The sequence below is a fragment of the Schistocerca piceifrons genome, chromosome 3 (genome assembly GCF_021461385.2).
Source record: "Schistocerca piceifrons isolate TAMUIC-IGC-003096 chromosome 3, iqSchPice1.1, whole genome shotgun sequence".
Classification (NCBI taxonomy): Eukaryota; Metazoa; Arthropoda; class Insecta; order Orthoptera; family Acrididae; genus Schistocerca; species Schistocerca piceifrons.
In genome coordinates, this window is record NC_060140.1 from 740,712,659 (window position 1) to 740,730,053 (window position 17,395).

At 37.9% G+C, this 17,395-nt stretch overlaps 1 protein-coding gene across 2 annotated transcripts in view; it reads right to left on the reverse strand.

Moving 5' to 3' along the window:
- LOC124788028 (ankyrin repeat and BTB/POZ domain-containing protein 2) overlaps positions 1 to 17,395 on the reverse strand; it is a 644,871-nt gene that overhangs the window by 106,749 nt on the left and 520,727 nt on the right. For both annotated transcript variants that reach the window (XM_047255090.1, XM_047255089.1), the window contains one exon: positions 15,072 to 15,259. In XM_047255090.1, the coding sequence (XP_047111046.1) occupies positions 15,072 to 15,259 (188 nt within the window). The remainder of the gene's footprint in view (positions 1 to 15,071; positions 15,260 to 17,395) is intronic.

Here is a 17,395-nt window from a genome sequence, read left to right on the forward strand (position 1 = left end):
TTCTCATTTCAGGGTACGACGAGAGGTAATCAAAACCCTGGCAGAGAATGTAATTCAGTTGCTCCAGTCCTGGATGGTACTGAGTTACAAGGGGAATGCTCCACTGTGACCGGACTGTGGGACCTCAGGAGGTGGTGGGAGACTGGAAAGATAAGGCATGGGAGATTTGTTTTTGTACAAGGATGGGAGGATAATTACAGTCAGCGATGGCTTCAGTGAGACCCTCGGTATATTTTGAGAGGGACTGCTCATCACTGCAGATGCGATGAGCACTGGTGGCTAGGCTGTACGGAAGGGACTTCTTGGTATGGAATAGGTGGCAGCTGTCGAAGTGGAGGTATTGCTGTTGTTTAGTAGGTTTGATATGAACAGAGATACTGATGTAGCCATCTCTGAGGTGGAGGTCAACATCTAGGAAGGTGGCTTGTTGGGTTGAGTAGGACCAGGTGAAGGAAATGGGGGAGAAGTTGTTAAGGTTCTGGAGGAATCTGAATAAGGTGTCCTCACCTTACTGTGCCCCCACTGAGAGAATCTCTGCGCTCGTAGACCAACACCTTCAACCTATTATCCGGAACCTATCCTCCTATATAAAAGGTACCCACCATTTCCTTGACCGACTCTCCACAGGTCCTGTCCCTTTACCGCACAGTGCCCTGCTCGTCACTATTGATGCGACCTCCCTGTACACTAACATTCCTAATGCCCATGCCCTTACTGCTATCGAACACTACCTTTCCAGACGTCCTATGGATTCCAAACTAACAACCTCCTTCCTAGTCTCCATGACCAACTATATCCTCACCCACAATTACTTCTCCTTTGAAGGCATTACCTACAAACAAATTCACAGTACGGCTATGGGCACCCAAATGGCACCATCCTATGCCAACCTATTCATGGGCCATCTAGAGGAATCCTACTTAAAAACCCAAAATCATAAACCCCTCACCTGGTTCAGATTCACTGATGACGCCTTTGCTATCTGGACTGAAGGTGAGGACACCTTATTCACATTCCTCCAGAACCTCAATAACTTCTCCCCCATTTGCTTCACCTGGTCCTACTCAAACCAACAAGCCACCTTTCCAGATGTTGACCTCCACCTCAGAGATGGCTACATCAGTATCTCTGTTCATATCAAACCTACTAAACAACAGCAATACCTCCACTTCGACAGCTGCCACCTATTCCATACCAAGAAGTCCCTTCCGTACAGCCTAGCCACCAGTGCTCATCGCATCTGCAGTGATGAGCAGTCCCCCTCAAATATATCGAGGGTCTCACTGAAACCTTCACTGACCATAATTATCCTCCCATCCTTGTACAAAAACATATCTCCCGTGCCTTATCTTTCCAGTCTTCCATCACCTCCCAAAGTCCCACAGTCTGGCCACAGAGGAGCATTCCCCTTGTAACTCAGTACCATCCGGGACTGGAGCAACTGAATTACAGTCTCTGCCAGGGTTTCAATTACCTCTTGTTGTGCCCTGAAATGAGAAATGTCCTACCCACTCTACTTCACACCCCTTCTACTGTAGTATTCCGCCATCCACTGAACCTACACAGTATACTCGTCCATCCTTTCACAACAGCTGCTCCCAATCCTTAACCACATGGCTCATACACCTGTAATAGACCTAGATGCAAGACCTGTTCCATACATCCTACTACAACCATCTACTCCATCTACTCTACCTATCCCATCAAAGACATGACTACCTCTGAAACCAGTCCTGTGATTTACAAGCTAAGCTGCAACCACTGTGCTGCATTCTATGTAGGCATGACAACCATCAAGCTGTCTTTCCATATGAATGGCCACTGACAAACTGTGGCAAAAAACAAGTGGACCACCCTGTAGCTGAACACACTGCCAAACATGTTATCCCTCATCTCAATGGCTGCTTCACAGCCTGTGCCATAGGGATTCTGCCCACCAACACCAGATTTTCTGAATTGCGCAGGTGGGAACTTTCCCTGCAACACATCCTACATTCCCCTAACTCTCCTAGCCTCAACCTTCATTAGTCACTGTCCTCACCCATCCAGCCCCCTCCCTGTTCCCATTCCAGCACTACACAGCCGTCATTTCACTGCCGCACCCAGTCTTTTAATTTCTTTTTATTTCTCTCTTTTCTGCTACTTACCCCCTTCACCCTCCGCACCTTCTCTCCTACCCTCCATCTAAACTGCAACACTTCACTGTCTGCCACTCCCACCATACTATTCCTCCCCCTCCCTGACCCAGCCTCGTCCTTACCCCCACCCAGTTGCCACTCCCATCATGCACTGGTGCTGCTGCTCGCAGTTTGGTTTCAGTTCTCTGAGACTGCAGATGTGTGTACAAGTGGCATTTACGTGAGTGTGTGTATGCGTGTGTGTATGTGCGTCTACTGCTGACAAAGGCCTTTATGGCCGAAAGCTACAATTGTGTGAATCTTCTTGTTGTGCCTATCGCAACTCAGCATCTCTGCTATATGGTGAGTACCAACTTTCCTTCTCTGGTACTGTTACATTCCATCCTGGATTTTCCATTGTTTAAATACTGAATATGGAAGATTGAAGGAGTCACTGTCAGAACATGGACACATTTGTTGCCAGCAAATGTGAATTGAACACCTGGCCATGATGGCAGCATGGGACACAAAGTGGTAATTGAATACACTCCAGATCTTACAAGAAGGGTGATGCCACATTTTATACATCTACATGACAGCTCCAAGGGTAAGACATAACATTGCAGATTGGTTCTGTGAAATTTAGATCTGGATCCTGGTGTCCCTTATAATGGTACTTAAATTTCATAACCATTACGGAACCTCACATCACCCTCTCGATACCAGCAATATTCTACTGTGTTTCTGTAAAGTAGTTAACATATTTCTGAGATAACATTCATATTTGATTTCATTAATGTAGAGGTACTTTGATACATTGATATGTTTATATTGCAATGATATTATTCTTATGTGAATTCTTTCTTTTGTCACTATGATCTTTGACGTACTTGTAACTCTGATTTTTGGGTGCGTAAGTGGTTATTGGAGAGTCAAGTCTTGGACGTCATGTTGGAAAGACGCAAATTGTAGTCAGTTTATAAAATGTCAACTTTAACTGTGAGGAAGATATTTTCAAGTATGTTTTATAATGTGAAGTGATGTTTTGTGTATTATGTGATACTGCAACAAAATTAATAAAAAAAGAAGTGTAACTTAAAATTCGGAGTGCTGATTACTTTTTACATCACCATTGTGCTAACTTGCAAAAGTTTAATCTTCAAGAATGGTTTATGAAACACATCTATAAAACTTTTGAATGTCACAGAACAACACCTAGGCCTGTTTGCATCCGAGCTTGGAATCATCACCACCTAGATTTTCGACGACTGAGCCGTGAGTCCACAACGAGACCAGCATGGGAAACACGAAAAGATGAGTGCCTAGTTTATCCATTATTTCATGAAATGACTTTATTAACTGTGCTCTAATGACAACTGCCACATAATATAACTTGGTTGTTGCCCGAAAATGCAATATTTAGAAGCGTGAGCAACACTACAAATCATAATTAATTTTTGACCCTTGTTGTGGTAGGGTTATTAGAACGTGGATGCTCTTGCCGGGATAGGCAGCACCAAATATTAAAAAATTAACTGTAGGTGTGTTTCAGGAAAAGTACATAGTGAATCTGTTATGAAAAATAACGACAAAAACCTGACAATCAAATATTAAGGAGACACAACCACAGGACGAAAAATGGACGCAAAAAAACAATGGGATGACAAAGGATTTAAAATAAACACTATGACTGGATTCCGACGGAGAAGACTTCAGCTATAAGTTAAGTAAAAATTCTAACGAATTTGTAATTTGGTAATGTCATTTTTACTGGTTCATTTTTTTAAACAGTTAATAATGGACAAAATTAATGAAGGGGAAGAAATAGTGGGGGGGGGGGGGGGGGATCAAAAACGTGATAGGTTAGAATTAATTCTGCAGCATCTGAGTAAGCAGAATGAAAACATAAATAATTTAAACTCTAAAATGAGGGCCGAAATTGATGAAAAGTTAGTGGAAAATTTGAATAAGCAATTAAATATCATAAAAACTGAGAAACTGAGGTCAAAAATACACTGGAAGGTATCTTGAAGGCGATAGACTCGAGGGTAGACAATGTGGAGAAAAAAGTAATTGTTTTTGAAAATGAATTCGTTGCTGAAAATAGTAACAGAGCCAGGGAAATTCAGGAACTTCAAAATGAAAATGAATCACTAGATGCAAAATTTTTCCCGAGGACATGCAGCTTTACTGTATGATTAAATGATGATGGCATCCTCTTGGGTAAAATATTCTGGAGGTAAAATAGTCCCCCATTCGGATCTCCGGGCAGGGACTACTCAAGAGGACATTGTTACCAGGAGAAAGAAAACTGGCATTCTACGGATCGGAGCATGGAATGTCAGATCGCTTAATCAGGCAGGTAGGTTAGAAAATTTAAAAAGGGAAATCGATAGGTTAAAGTTAGATATAGTGGGAATAAGTGAAGTTCGGTGGCAGGAGGAACAAGACTTTTGGTCAGGTGAATACAGGGTTATAAATACAAAATCAAATAAGGGTAGTGCAGGAGTACGTTTAATAATGAATAAAAAAATAGGAGTGCAGGTAAGCTACTACAAACAGCATAGTCAACACATTATTGTGGCCAAGATAGACACGAAGCCCACGCCTACTACAGTAGTACAAGTTTATATGCCAACTAGCTCTGCAGATGATGAAGAAGTTGATGAAATGTATGATGAGATAAAAGAATTTGAGAGTAGGAAAAGGGAGAGAAGGAAACATAGTAGGTGAATTTGGATTGGGGCTAAGAAATGAAAGAGGAACGCGCCTGGTAGAATTTTGTGCAGAGCATAACTTAATCATAGCTAGCACTTGGTTCAAGAATCATGAAAGAAGGTTGTATACATGGAAGAACCCTGGAGATACTAAAAGGTATCAGATAGATTATATAATGGTAAGACAGAGATTTAGGAACCAGGTTTTCAATTGTAAGACATTTCCAGGGGGAAATGTGGACTCTGACCACAATCTATTGGTTATGAACTGTAGATTAAAAATGAAGAAACTGCAAAAAGGTGGGAATTTAAGGAGATGGGACCTGGATAACCTGACTAAACCAGAGGTTGTACAGAGTTTCAGGGAGAGCATAAGGGAACAATTGACAGGAATGGGGGACAGAAATACAGTAGAAGAAGAATGGGTAGCTTTGAGGAATGAAATAGTGAAGGCAGCAGAGGACCAAGTAGGTAAAAAGACGAGGGCTAGTAGAAATCCTTGGATAACAGAAGAGATACTGAATTTAATTGATGAAAGGAGAGAATACAAAAATGCAGCAAGTGAAGCAGGCAAAAAGGAATACAAACATCTCAAAAATGAGATCGACAGGAAGTGCAAAATGGTTAAGCAGGGATGGCTAGAGGACAAATGTAAGGACGTAGAGGCTTATCTCATGAGGGGTAAGATAGATGCTGCCTACAGGAAAATTAAATATACCTTTGGAGAAAAGAGAACCACTTGCATGAATATCAAGAGCTCAGATGGAAACCCAGTTCTAAGCAAAGAAGGGAAAGCAGAAAGGTGGAAGGAGTATATAGAGGATCTATACATGGGCAATGTTCTTGAGGACAATATTATGGAAATGGAAGAGGAGGTAGATGAGGATGAAATGGGAGATACGATACTGTGTGAAGAGTTTGACAGAGCACTGAAAGACCTAAGTCAAAACAAGACCCCGGGAGTAGACAACATTCCATTAGAACTACTGACAGCCTTGGGAGAGCCAGTCCTGACATCTGGTGAGCAAGATGTATGAGACAGGCGAAATTCCCTCAGACTTCAAGAAGAATATAATAATTCCAATCCCAAAGAAAGCAAGTGTTGACAGATGTGAAAATTACCAAACTATCAGCTTAATAAGTCACAGTTGCAAAATACTAAGGCGAATTCTTTACAGACGAATGGAAAAACTGGTAGAAGCGGACCTCGGGGAAGATCAGTATGGATTCCGTAGAAATGTTGGAACACGTGAGGCAATACTGACCCTACGACGTATCTTAGAAGAAAGATTAAGGAAAGGTAAACCTACATTTCTAGCATTTGTAGACTTCTTTTGACAATGTTGACTGGAATACTCTCTTTCAAATTCTGAAGGTGGCAGGGGTAAAATACAGGGAGCGAAAGGCTATTTACAACTTGTACAGAAACCAGACGGCAGTTATAAGAGTCGAGGGACATGAAAGGGAAGCAGTGGTTGGGAAGGGAGTGAGACAGGGTTGTAGCCTCTCCCCGATGCTATTCAATCTGTATATTGAGCAAGCAATAAAGGAAATGAAAGAAAAGTTCGGAGTAGGTATTAAAATCCATGGAGAAGAAATAAAAACTTTGAGGTTCGCTGATGACATTGTAATTCTGTCAGAGACAGCAAAGGACTTGGAAGATCAGTTGAACGGAATGGACAGTGTCTTGAAAGGAGGGTATAAGATGAACATCAACAAAAGCAAAACGAGGATAATGGATTGTAGTCGAATTAAGTTGGGTGATGCTGCAGGTATTAGATTAGGAAATGAGACACTTAAAGTGGTAAAGGAGTTTTGCTACATGGGGAGCAAAATAACTGATTATGGTCGAAGTAGAGAGGATATAAAATGTAGGCTGGCAATGGCAAGGAGAGCCTTTCTGAAGAAGAGAAATTTGTTAACATCCAGTATTGATTTAAGTGTGAGGAAGTCATTTCTGAAAATATTTGTATGGAGTGTAGCTATGTATGGAAGTGAATCGTGGGTGATAAATAGTTTAGACAAGAAGAGAATAGAAGCTTTCGAAATGTGGTGCTACAGAAGAATGCTGAAGATTAGTTGGGTAGATCACATGACTAATGAGGAGGTATTGAATAGAATTGGGGAGAAGAGGAGTTTGTGGCACAACTTGACTAGAAGAAAGGATCGGTTGGTAGGACATGTTCTGAGGCATCAAGGGATCATCAATTTAGTACTGGAGGGCAAGGTGGAGGGTAAAAATCGTAGAGGGAGACCAAGAGATGAATACACTAAGCAGATTCAGAAGGATGTAGGCTGCAGTAGGTTCTGGGAGATGAAGAGGCTTGCACAGGATAGAGTAGCATGGAGAGCTGCATCAAACCAGTCTCAGGACCGAAGACCACAACAACAACAACAACAACAACAACAACAGATGCAAAATTAGATGACATGAAAGCAAACAATGTTAATGCTATCAGTAGTGTTGAGAAAAAGGTTGACAGTTTAGAATCAAATCTTACCAATAAATCAGACACATTAAAAACTAAAATAAATCAAGTTGAAGAATATGTTGTTAACAAAAATTTGTGCAGTCATGGACCAGCATGTTCGAACCTGTTAGTGAAAAGTTTTCCTTGTGATTATTTGCATCCAGTTGATTTTTTGCACCATTGCAAGGACAATTTTGTGCCAGGAATGTTTGATACTTCAAAAATTAAATTTGTCAAAAAATTTCTTGAAGGGGAGGCCTTATCCTGGGCTATCCGAAATTTCGATCAGTGGGAAACCTTTGCAAATTTTGAGAGAAGCTTCTTAAACAAATTTTGGCCAGAATCTGAACAGGGGAGGATTAAATCTGAATTTTTAAATGGACCTATTTTCAGAGGAGAGTGGGCACCATGAAAGCATTTTTTAAACATCAATTGAGAAAATTAATACATTTAGATAAACCTTTTGATGAAATGACACAAATAGATGCACTGAAAAGAAGGCTACCTGAAAAATTGCAATGGGATTTAGTTCATGGGCCTGATGATTCTTTGGAAGAATTTTTAAAATATGTGGATAAATTGGATAGGGCATTAGAAAGAGGGAATATGCAAAATTTTAACAATGGTGAACACCAACAGGGGCGGGAGGGGGGGTATTCAAACAGGTATGGAGAGAGAAGAGACTGCATAGACAATAGATATGAACAACACAGGGGAAACAATGGGGATCATGATGGTAATGACAGAGACACGGATAGAAATTTTGGTAATAGAAACAGATGGGATGACAGAAACAGGGGAGAACAAAATTGGAGATCAAACAGAGAAAGCAGGCAGGAAAACTCAGTGAGGGTCTGCAGTTTTGGGGCAAGAAAATTTAATCACAATAGGACCTACAATAACAACTGGGAATTTACAGACAGAGGAAGAAGGAGAAATGTAACTTATTATTATAATAAAACCACTGAAAGACAAAACAAATACACACCACAAATAACAGACACTCATGTTCAACACCAAATTAATACTTTAAATTTTGATCAGAAATTTTGGGATATAATAAGAGAAAATAATCATGTTGAAAGCAATAAGGTAACTACCTCTGAGAACAAGCCAGATGAGGATATTGCAATTGTGCCAGAATTTTATAATTGGGTAGAGAATGAAAATCTATGTAATTCTTAAGTATCTGACAAACATTACAGCTCTGATTTGAATAAGTTATTTCATGAAAATGAAAAGTTATGTGAAGAGAGAGAGATGGAACTTAATGTAACTGTGGATAGGATGCATGATAAGGAAAGTTTCGATTTTGATGAAAATATGGAAGCATGGGGTATAATCGAAAGAAGTAACAGTGATTATAATAATCCTTTGGTGGTGGTTTCCAAACGTGGAGGGGGTGTTAGACTTGTACTTGATTCTAGGCACCTTAACAAATTTTTAAAAGAGAAAATGATCATCCAGAAAACATAGATGAACTGTTACATAAATTTGAATGTGTGAAATTCATGAGCAGCTTAGACTTAACTTCAGGCTTTCACCAAATTTCTTTAGAAATAAATTCTAGAAAATACAATGCATTTTTGTATGGGGGAAAAAGTTATCATTACTGTGTTGTACCATTTGGACTAACTGTTTCTGTTGCTGAGTTTATTACAGCATTAGATCTTGTTTTGGGGGATGAACTACTGTCTAAACTTACTGTATATGTAGATGATATTTTGATTCCTGGAAAAACATGGGAAGAACATTTTGAATTGCTAACACAGGTGTGTACAAAATTAGGAGAAGGGGGTATGACCTTAAAGTTAGAAAAATGTAAATTTGGAGTAAGTGAATTAAAATTTTTGGGACACATTATTTTGGAAAAGGGGATTGAACCTGACAGAGAAAAAATTGAAGCTATACAGAATTTTCCTGTGCCTAAAAATAAAAAACAATTAAAATCTTTTTTTGGTCTTGCTGGATTTTACAGAAAGTATGTCAGTACTCAAGCTATGAATGCTTCTTGTTTATGTGATCTATTAAAGAAAAATACTGTCTGGGATTGGTCATCTGATTGTCAAAAAGCATTTGATGAGATAAAGAAACAACTTTCACAGAGCAGAATTCTGTATAGGCCTGACATGTCTTTACCCTTCTGTTTGATGAGTGACAGCAGTGATACAGGATTAGGAGCACACTTATTTCAGGAAAAAATCATAAGAGATCATATTGGACACCATTCCATTGCATTTGCTAGTAGAGTATTACAAAAGTATGAAAAGACTGACACTGTGACTGAAAAAGAACTTTTGGCTATACATTGGGCTTTCAACAAATTTAAAAATTATCTTCTTGGACACAAAGTGATTGTTTACTCTGACCACAAAGCACTAAGTTACTTACAGGAGTGTAGGCTTTATCATAGTAGAATCGCCAGATGGGCATTATTCTTACAACAATTTGATTATGAAATTAAATATATTAAGGGGAAGGAAAATGTTATTGTTGATGCACTTTCTAGGTCACCTATTGGGCTAAATTTTGATAATGAAACAAGTATTGATGACAAAAATTTCAAAATTGTGTACTTGAAGGGGATAAAAGAGGAAGGAGAAATTTTAATAATTTGTAATGACATTAGGAGACACCAAAATCACTATGAAAATTGGAAATTGGTAAAAAGTTATTTGGGAGTTAAGCAAAAGGTAGATGATTATTATAAGGTACACAATGGGATTATGTTCAGAAGATTAAGACCTGATTTGGATGACTGGAAATTATGTTGGCCTGAGCAGCACATAGACACATTAGTTAAGTATATACATGAGAGCTTTGGACATTGTGGTTCTGTCAAATGCATACAAAAGATTCAGGAAAACATCTAACTTTTATAATATTGCCAGAAGAGTGAAGAAAAAATTAGCAGCCTGTGACCGATGCCAAAGAGTAAAGGTGAGTAATCAAACATGCAGAGGGATGATGCAAAATATTTTGCCCAGCAAAAATTGAGAGCTGACAGCTTGCGACATTTACGGACCCCTCCCCAAGTCAAAAGAAGGTTACAGTTATATCTTTGTGATTGTTGATATATTCTCAAAATTCATCAAATTGTATCCATTAAGGAAGGCCACAAGTAAACAGATTAACATCTAAATTAACCAGTGATTATTTCAATAAGGTAGGTACTCCACAAGCAATCTTGACAGACAATGGCTCACAATTTACATCAAAAGTATGGAAAGATTTTGTTGAAAATGCAAACATAAAACATATTTTGACTTCAGTTTATCACCCATCCAGTAATCCATCAGCGATGAGAGAGATAGGGAGGTTGTGCAGAACATATTGTAGTAAGAACCATGTAAACTGGATTGAATATGTAAATGATTTCGAAGACATAATGAACAGTTTGCAACATACATCCATTGGCTTTTCACCATTCGAAATTATGTTTAACAAAAGACCTACTAGCTTTATTACTGAACACATAGATATTCCAGTTTGTCAAATGTAGTCACCTCAGGAGAGAGAACAAATTGTAAAAGACTCCATGAAAAAACAAGCAGATTACAGAAAGAAAAGACATGATGCAAAAGGCAGGTTTTCACACTTTAATATTGGTGATTTGGTTTTGGTTAAAATGAAAGAAAAATCTAAACTTATGACTTCAGAATTAAAGACATTTTTTGACATTTATATAGGACCATTTGAGGTGAAAGAAAATCCTCTCCCAAATACTTACAGATTGATCTATCCAAAGTCTAGGAAATTATTTGGTTTGAGGAATGTAACTGAATTGAAATGTTATAAGTCTGGTACCTAGAATGAAATTTGCAAATCTCAATAACCTGGAATACAAGGAAAATTTTTCACATTTTATATTGTTTATGAAGTTTGTTTCCTATCATGTGATATGGAAACTATAAATGGTACTGAAGCTTACTTATTGCTGAAAGGAAGTGCAAAATGATTTTGCTTTATGAACCAAGTACACATGTAACATACGTACTATTCACTGAATATATGCCTAGATGTAAGAAAATATTTTGATCGTTGCTTCTGCATTTTATTTTCTTTGTGTGGTAGGACATGTGCTATTTTAGTTGTAGTTTACTCATGTTAGTTATTAGACATTTTGGTGAACATTTTGACATTCATATTTTGTGCTTACTATTGTTTAAAAATACTCTTGAAATAATAGTAGTGTGACTTGTTAAGGTAGGTAAGTGTGGTGAGCAGCGGAGTCATGAACAATTACTCATTTTGGTAACATAATGTTTATGGATGAGCCTATTATGTATACATGCTTAAATTTGTGACTGTTTTCTTCATGTGCTGATGTCATTTATGCTAAAAACACTTTGTTGCTGCTATTACATTTTCTGAGCCTATATGTTGGAACTCACCAGAGTTTGTGATTGGACACGTTATGAAAAGACTGAAATTTGAATATTATGGACAGGCTATGCCTGCTTATTTGCCCACTTGACAGTTTGGATGTGTAAAATTGAGAACTTCCCACACTGTGGAATTAAATCATTCTTTTGTGTATTATTGGTGAACCATTCTGTCTGCCTATGGAGGTAACACACAGATACTAACAATTTTCATTTTTCTTAGTTTTGTCTTTGTAACATGTTTAGGATTACTGTGATACCTTTTGATATTTTGCATATTATGTTGATGAAATTAAGAGGATGCTTGTTGTAAAATCCAACCTCTACTTTTGTCATTTTGATATGACATATCTTATTCTTAGCTGTTACAATAATATTTCTTCTGTTTTTGTAAGACTAAGTGTAGCCCTGAGCACTTTTCTTCCTTTGTACATGTCATATTGTAGGTTTTTATGCTACAGTTATATTGGATCTGTATTTGGGGGGGGGGGGGGGGGGGGGAGGGGTGAGTATTGGGATAGACAATATATATCAGTGATGGGTTTCTTAAACTACTGTAGGGGGATTATCACAGTCGTCCGTTCTGCCATGTCTGCATTGTATTTTATATTGGTGGGCAGCTGTTGATATTCTGCTCTCAGTTATATTTTTTGAGCCCTCCCCTTTTATTTCTTATCCTACTGCCCGTCACTGATTCTATTCTATTTTTCTTCTTCTGCTGATGAGGGGGGGCTAGGCTGAACTCTCCAGTAGTACCTATTTCTATCTTTCTCTTCCATCCACATATTTTGAGGTATCGCTCCTCCCTTGTTGCAGTGTCTATAATTGTACCACGTCCTCATGCTTTTCAATACAGATCAACAAGCAATTGTTTTTCTTAAATGCTGTCTGGTAATACTTTTCTTTGTCACAAATTTCCATGTTAATGTAGTAAACTGTATCTGGTTGAATAACTTTGAAATTAATTTCCAGATTTATTTATACACTATCATACCATATTATAGTAGAGCAAAAATTCTAATTACTTTCACATCAGAATGTTGAAGGCCTATGGATAATAAAAGCTTGCTTATGACATGTCACAAACAAGATTTTTTTTAAAGTAATGTTAGAAAATGAGAAATTTAATATTTGTTGTAATACATAGAATTTTTATTGAATATGAATAATTGTAAGACTGTTATAATCTTTCATATTGTTTCTTTTATGTCATTCTACTAGTGTTTGATCATTCTTGGTGACACAATATAACACTGAATATTTGTGTAGGAACTTAGACTGAACTGAAGTGTAAAGCCTATGTAATAATTTCAGGTCAACTACCTGTGTAGATAAAGACCCCTCCAGCTAAAAAGAACTATGTAAAGGGAATACCTATGGACCTGCTATTAGAGGAAAAACTTAACTAGGAGAACAGGAACTACAGTGGTGATATGGACAGTGAGTTATATATAGATGATGGACTGAAAATAACAATTGGACTCTTGTTTGAAAAATTTTAATACTTTTCTTATTATATTGCCAGGAGACAACACTTTGTGCTCATGTACATAGTTATATGAGTTTTTCTTTGCATACAATATGCTACAGATCAACAGATTACATTTTGATATTTATGTGTACTGTTGTAAAGAGAGGAAGGGAGGCCTGTTGTAAAATTTAGTAATTTTTGCAAGTTTGAAAAGATATGGTTAGAGCAACTTTTAATCTATTAAATTTCATTTCTTTAATATTATACCATGAGGATCAATAATCTCTAGGTACTGTTTCAAAGATACTATTATTTTATATAATGGTTACTGTAACTTACTACTGTGTTATTTTGCTGTTTGGGACACCCAATCTCATGCAGCTTGTGCATGGAATTCTGTGTGTGTGTGTGTGTGTGTGTGTGTGAGTGTCGGGGAAGGGGGGGGGGGGGGGGGGGGGTTGTAATGGTACTTTAATTACGTAATCATTACGGAACCTCACCTCCATCTCTTGATACCAGCAATATTCTACTGTGTTTCTGTAAAGTAGTTAACATATTTCTGAGATAACATTCATATTTGATTTCATTAATGTAGAGGTACTTTTAAACATTGATATGTTTATAATGCAATGATATTAATCTTATGTGAATTCTTTCTTTTGTCACTATGATCTTTGACGTACTTGTAACTCTGATTTTTGGGCGCATAAGCGGTTATTGGAGAGTCAAGTCTTGGACGTCATGTTGGAAAGACGCAAATTGTAGTCAGTTTATAAAATGTCAACTTTAACTGTGAGGAAGATATTTTCAAGTATGTTTTATAATGTGAAGTGATGTTTTGCGAATTACGTGATATTGCAACAAAAGTAATAAAAAAAGAAGTGTAACTTGAATTTGGAGTGCTGATTACTTTTTACATCACCATTGTGCTAACTTGCAAAAGTTTAATCTTCAAGAATGGTTTATGAAACACATCTATAAAACTTTTGAATATCGCAGAACAACACCTAGGCCTCTTTGCATCCGAGCTTGGAATCATCACCACCTAGATTTTCGATGATTGAGCCATGAGTTCACAACGAGTCCAGCGTGGGAAACATGAAAAGATGAGTACCTAGTTTATCCATTATTTCATGAAATGACTTTATTAACTGTGCTCTAATGACAACTGCCACATAATATAACTCTGTTGTTGCCTGAAAATGCAATATTTAGCAGCGTGAGCAACACTACAAATCATAATTAATTTTTTACCTTTGTTGTGGTAGGGTTATTAGACCCTGTATCAGTAGCCACCTATGGCAACCACTAAACCACAGAGAAAGTCATTTCATAAACAACTGTTTTACAATAAGCATATTAATTAATGTCCTTTGTCATTACCAATATTTATCCATTTTCTAAAAATAGTACTAATAATGATTGTGGAAATAGTACCATAATTAAGCTGTACATAAACTCCAAGGCTTAAAATTAGTATAAAGGAGTCATGTACATAGTTGCACATGTACTGAATAACCTGCCATAGCCCGTTTAGTGTCTGAAATATAGAGAATTTTAACAATATCTTAAAAACCCTTATGATGATCAGTCAACACATTGTACTTCAATTAGGAAAATTTTGTAGGAATTCTTAAAACTTACGTAGTAGGTTACAACATAATTTGTATTATCATTGCAATCTAATATTTCATGACCTTTGATATTGCACTTAAACAATGGACATTTCTGACTCCTTTCCATATTCTAAAAACTTCTTTTTGTGGGCTCCATGAAATGCAGTTTGTCTAATGAAATGTCACAAGTCAATCACAAAGAATTTAAAGTCTATTTTTGCAAAGAATTTTAGATAAGCACCTCATTGCTACTCTATGGGATACATTACTCTCTGTTATCTAGTTTTATCTTACCTGAAGCAATTCTTCCAGCATTAAGATGAGCATATGGCTGTAGAAGACCCCACAAGTCACCATTATTTGCTATAGCATGTTCAAACATTGTTGCAGAAAGTATAGTGTCACATTCATTTGGCAGACACTGCAAAATTATTTCTTCTAGCAGATTTTCGATACCAGCAGCCAAGTAGACAGCAGCATATCTGTGGATAGTTTATGGTATCAGAATATTTACTGTTCTCAGGGATAAAAAATACTTTATTATATCAAGTGATATGTTGGGCAAGCGTGTTAACTGTATACAGGGATGAGCTAAAACATTATGAACACTTTCCAGCATAAAATTTTGTCTCTGCAGTGATGTGTGTGCTGATATAAAACATCCTGGCAGATTAAAACTGTCTCCGCAATAGCCCTTCTTCCAGGAATGGTAGACTTGCAAGTTTCACATAAGAGGTTCTGTGAAGTCTGAAAGGTAGGACATGAGGTACAGGTGGAAGTAAAGCTCTGATGACAGGTTGTGAATTGTGGTTGGCTAGCTCAGTCTGTAGAGCACTTGGCCGCAAAAGGCAACGATTGTGAGTATGAGTCTCCGCCTGGCATATAGTTTTAATCTGCCAGGTAGTTTCATTATGAACACTTATTTGAAAAGTAGGTTTCTGGAGGTACAATTACTATATTATGGAAAGGATATATTACTACTCACCATACAGCAGAGATGCTGAGTTGCAGATAGGCTCAACAAAAGGCCTCTTTGGCGGAAAGCTTACTTATTTGACAGGCTTTTTGTTGTCTCTATCTGTTACTGAGCATATCTGCTATATGGTAAGTATTAATTTATCCTTTTTATAATACTGTAATTATTCCATCCTAGATTTTCTGGAGGTATGTGATACCAAATGTCTATTCCCACAAATTATGGCTTGGGGGTTAGTGGGTACAGCGCTGGTGCCCAACTGTCCCAGGTGTTCTAAGATCAGGCGAATTTGATGGCCAAGATATCAACATAGATTCACTGTCATCCTCCTCAAAACACTGCAGCACAATTGTGGAACTGAGACAGGGACAGGTATCCTGATGGCAGATGCCATCACCATCAAGGAAGACATCAATAATGTTTGCATAGTCCACAACTGTCACGGTGCCTTTGAATATTACCACAGGTCCCTTGGAAGCCCCAGTAAACATCCTCTACAGAATAACATTTCTTCCACTGGCCTGTGTCCATGGCATAGTGCACATTTCTTGGAGTGATGTGCCTGGATGTTGCCTACCTGTATACAACCATTGACTTGGTGTAACAAGAAATGTGATTCATCTGACCAGGTGACACTTTTACACTGATCTTTCAATCTCAATGATCTGATGTCATTGAGTCGACATGGAAACATTTAGGGTTCACCTGCTGAGAGCCCCCACATTCAACAATATGTGCTGACCAGTGTGTTCCAAAACATTTGTGCCTGCACCAACATTGCATTCTGTCATCAGATCTGCCACAAGATCACCATCTATCCTGTGTTACAGGGTGGGCAGGCCTGCAATCTCCACATCCTGTGACGAGGTGTAGCGTCCAACAAACTTATAACCTATTTGTGGTTTCACTATCCCTCAACCACTTTCCAATAGATGCTCATCACAGTAACTCGTGAACAGCTGACTAGCTTCACTATGTTTGAAATGCTCATTCCTAGGCACTGGATTATAACAGTCAGCCCCTCGTTGAAGTCAGTGGATTTCCCTATTTGCACTCACAGCTCATGTTCCAGTGGTTAGTGCCACTGCCTCTAGGTCACGAAAGACAACCCCAGATGGCATCTCCTGGCCATTAATACCATAATGTCATTTTCCTTTTTACCCCCTATTTGTGACCTGTATTATTGCTAGAATGATTCCCAGTTTGTCTCTGCTCTTTTATATGTTTTCCTTGCCATATCACACACTGGCAACACTGCCAGGCAGAATTCAATCTCATGGTGGGCAGTGGTCATAACATTAAGCTCATCAGTGTAAGTACTGAAATGACTAATTTATGCATGAACAAATTTATGCATGTAAATGAAGTTCCTATGAAAGAAGAGGAAGAGCAATAAATCTGTGAGCCAAGATGGCCATACAGGCTATCTGTGGGCACTGATATTATGTGGTACACTCACTGCAGTGTACACAATTCAGTTCTCTATCAATTCAAAGTGAAGTCTTTATCAACATACATAGGCTGTATGTTTGGGAGTCAGTAGATGAATTTTATAGCTCTTTTTAAATTCAGTTATTTGACACTGCAGAATGCAGCAGTAATAGTAATAGTAGCAGTGTAGAGTATTGTTTTGAGTTGGCTA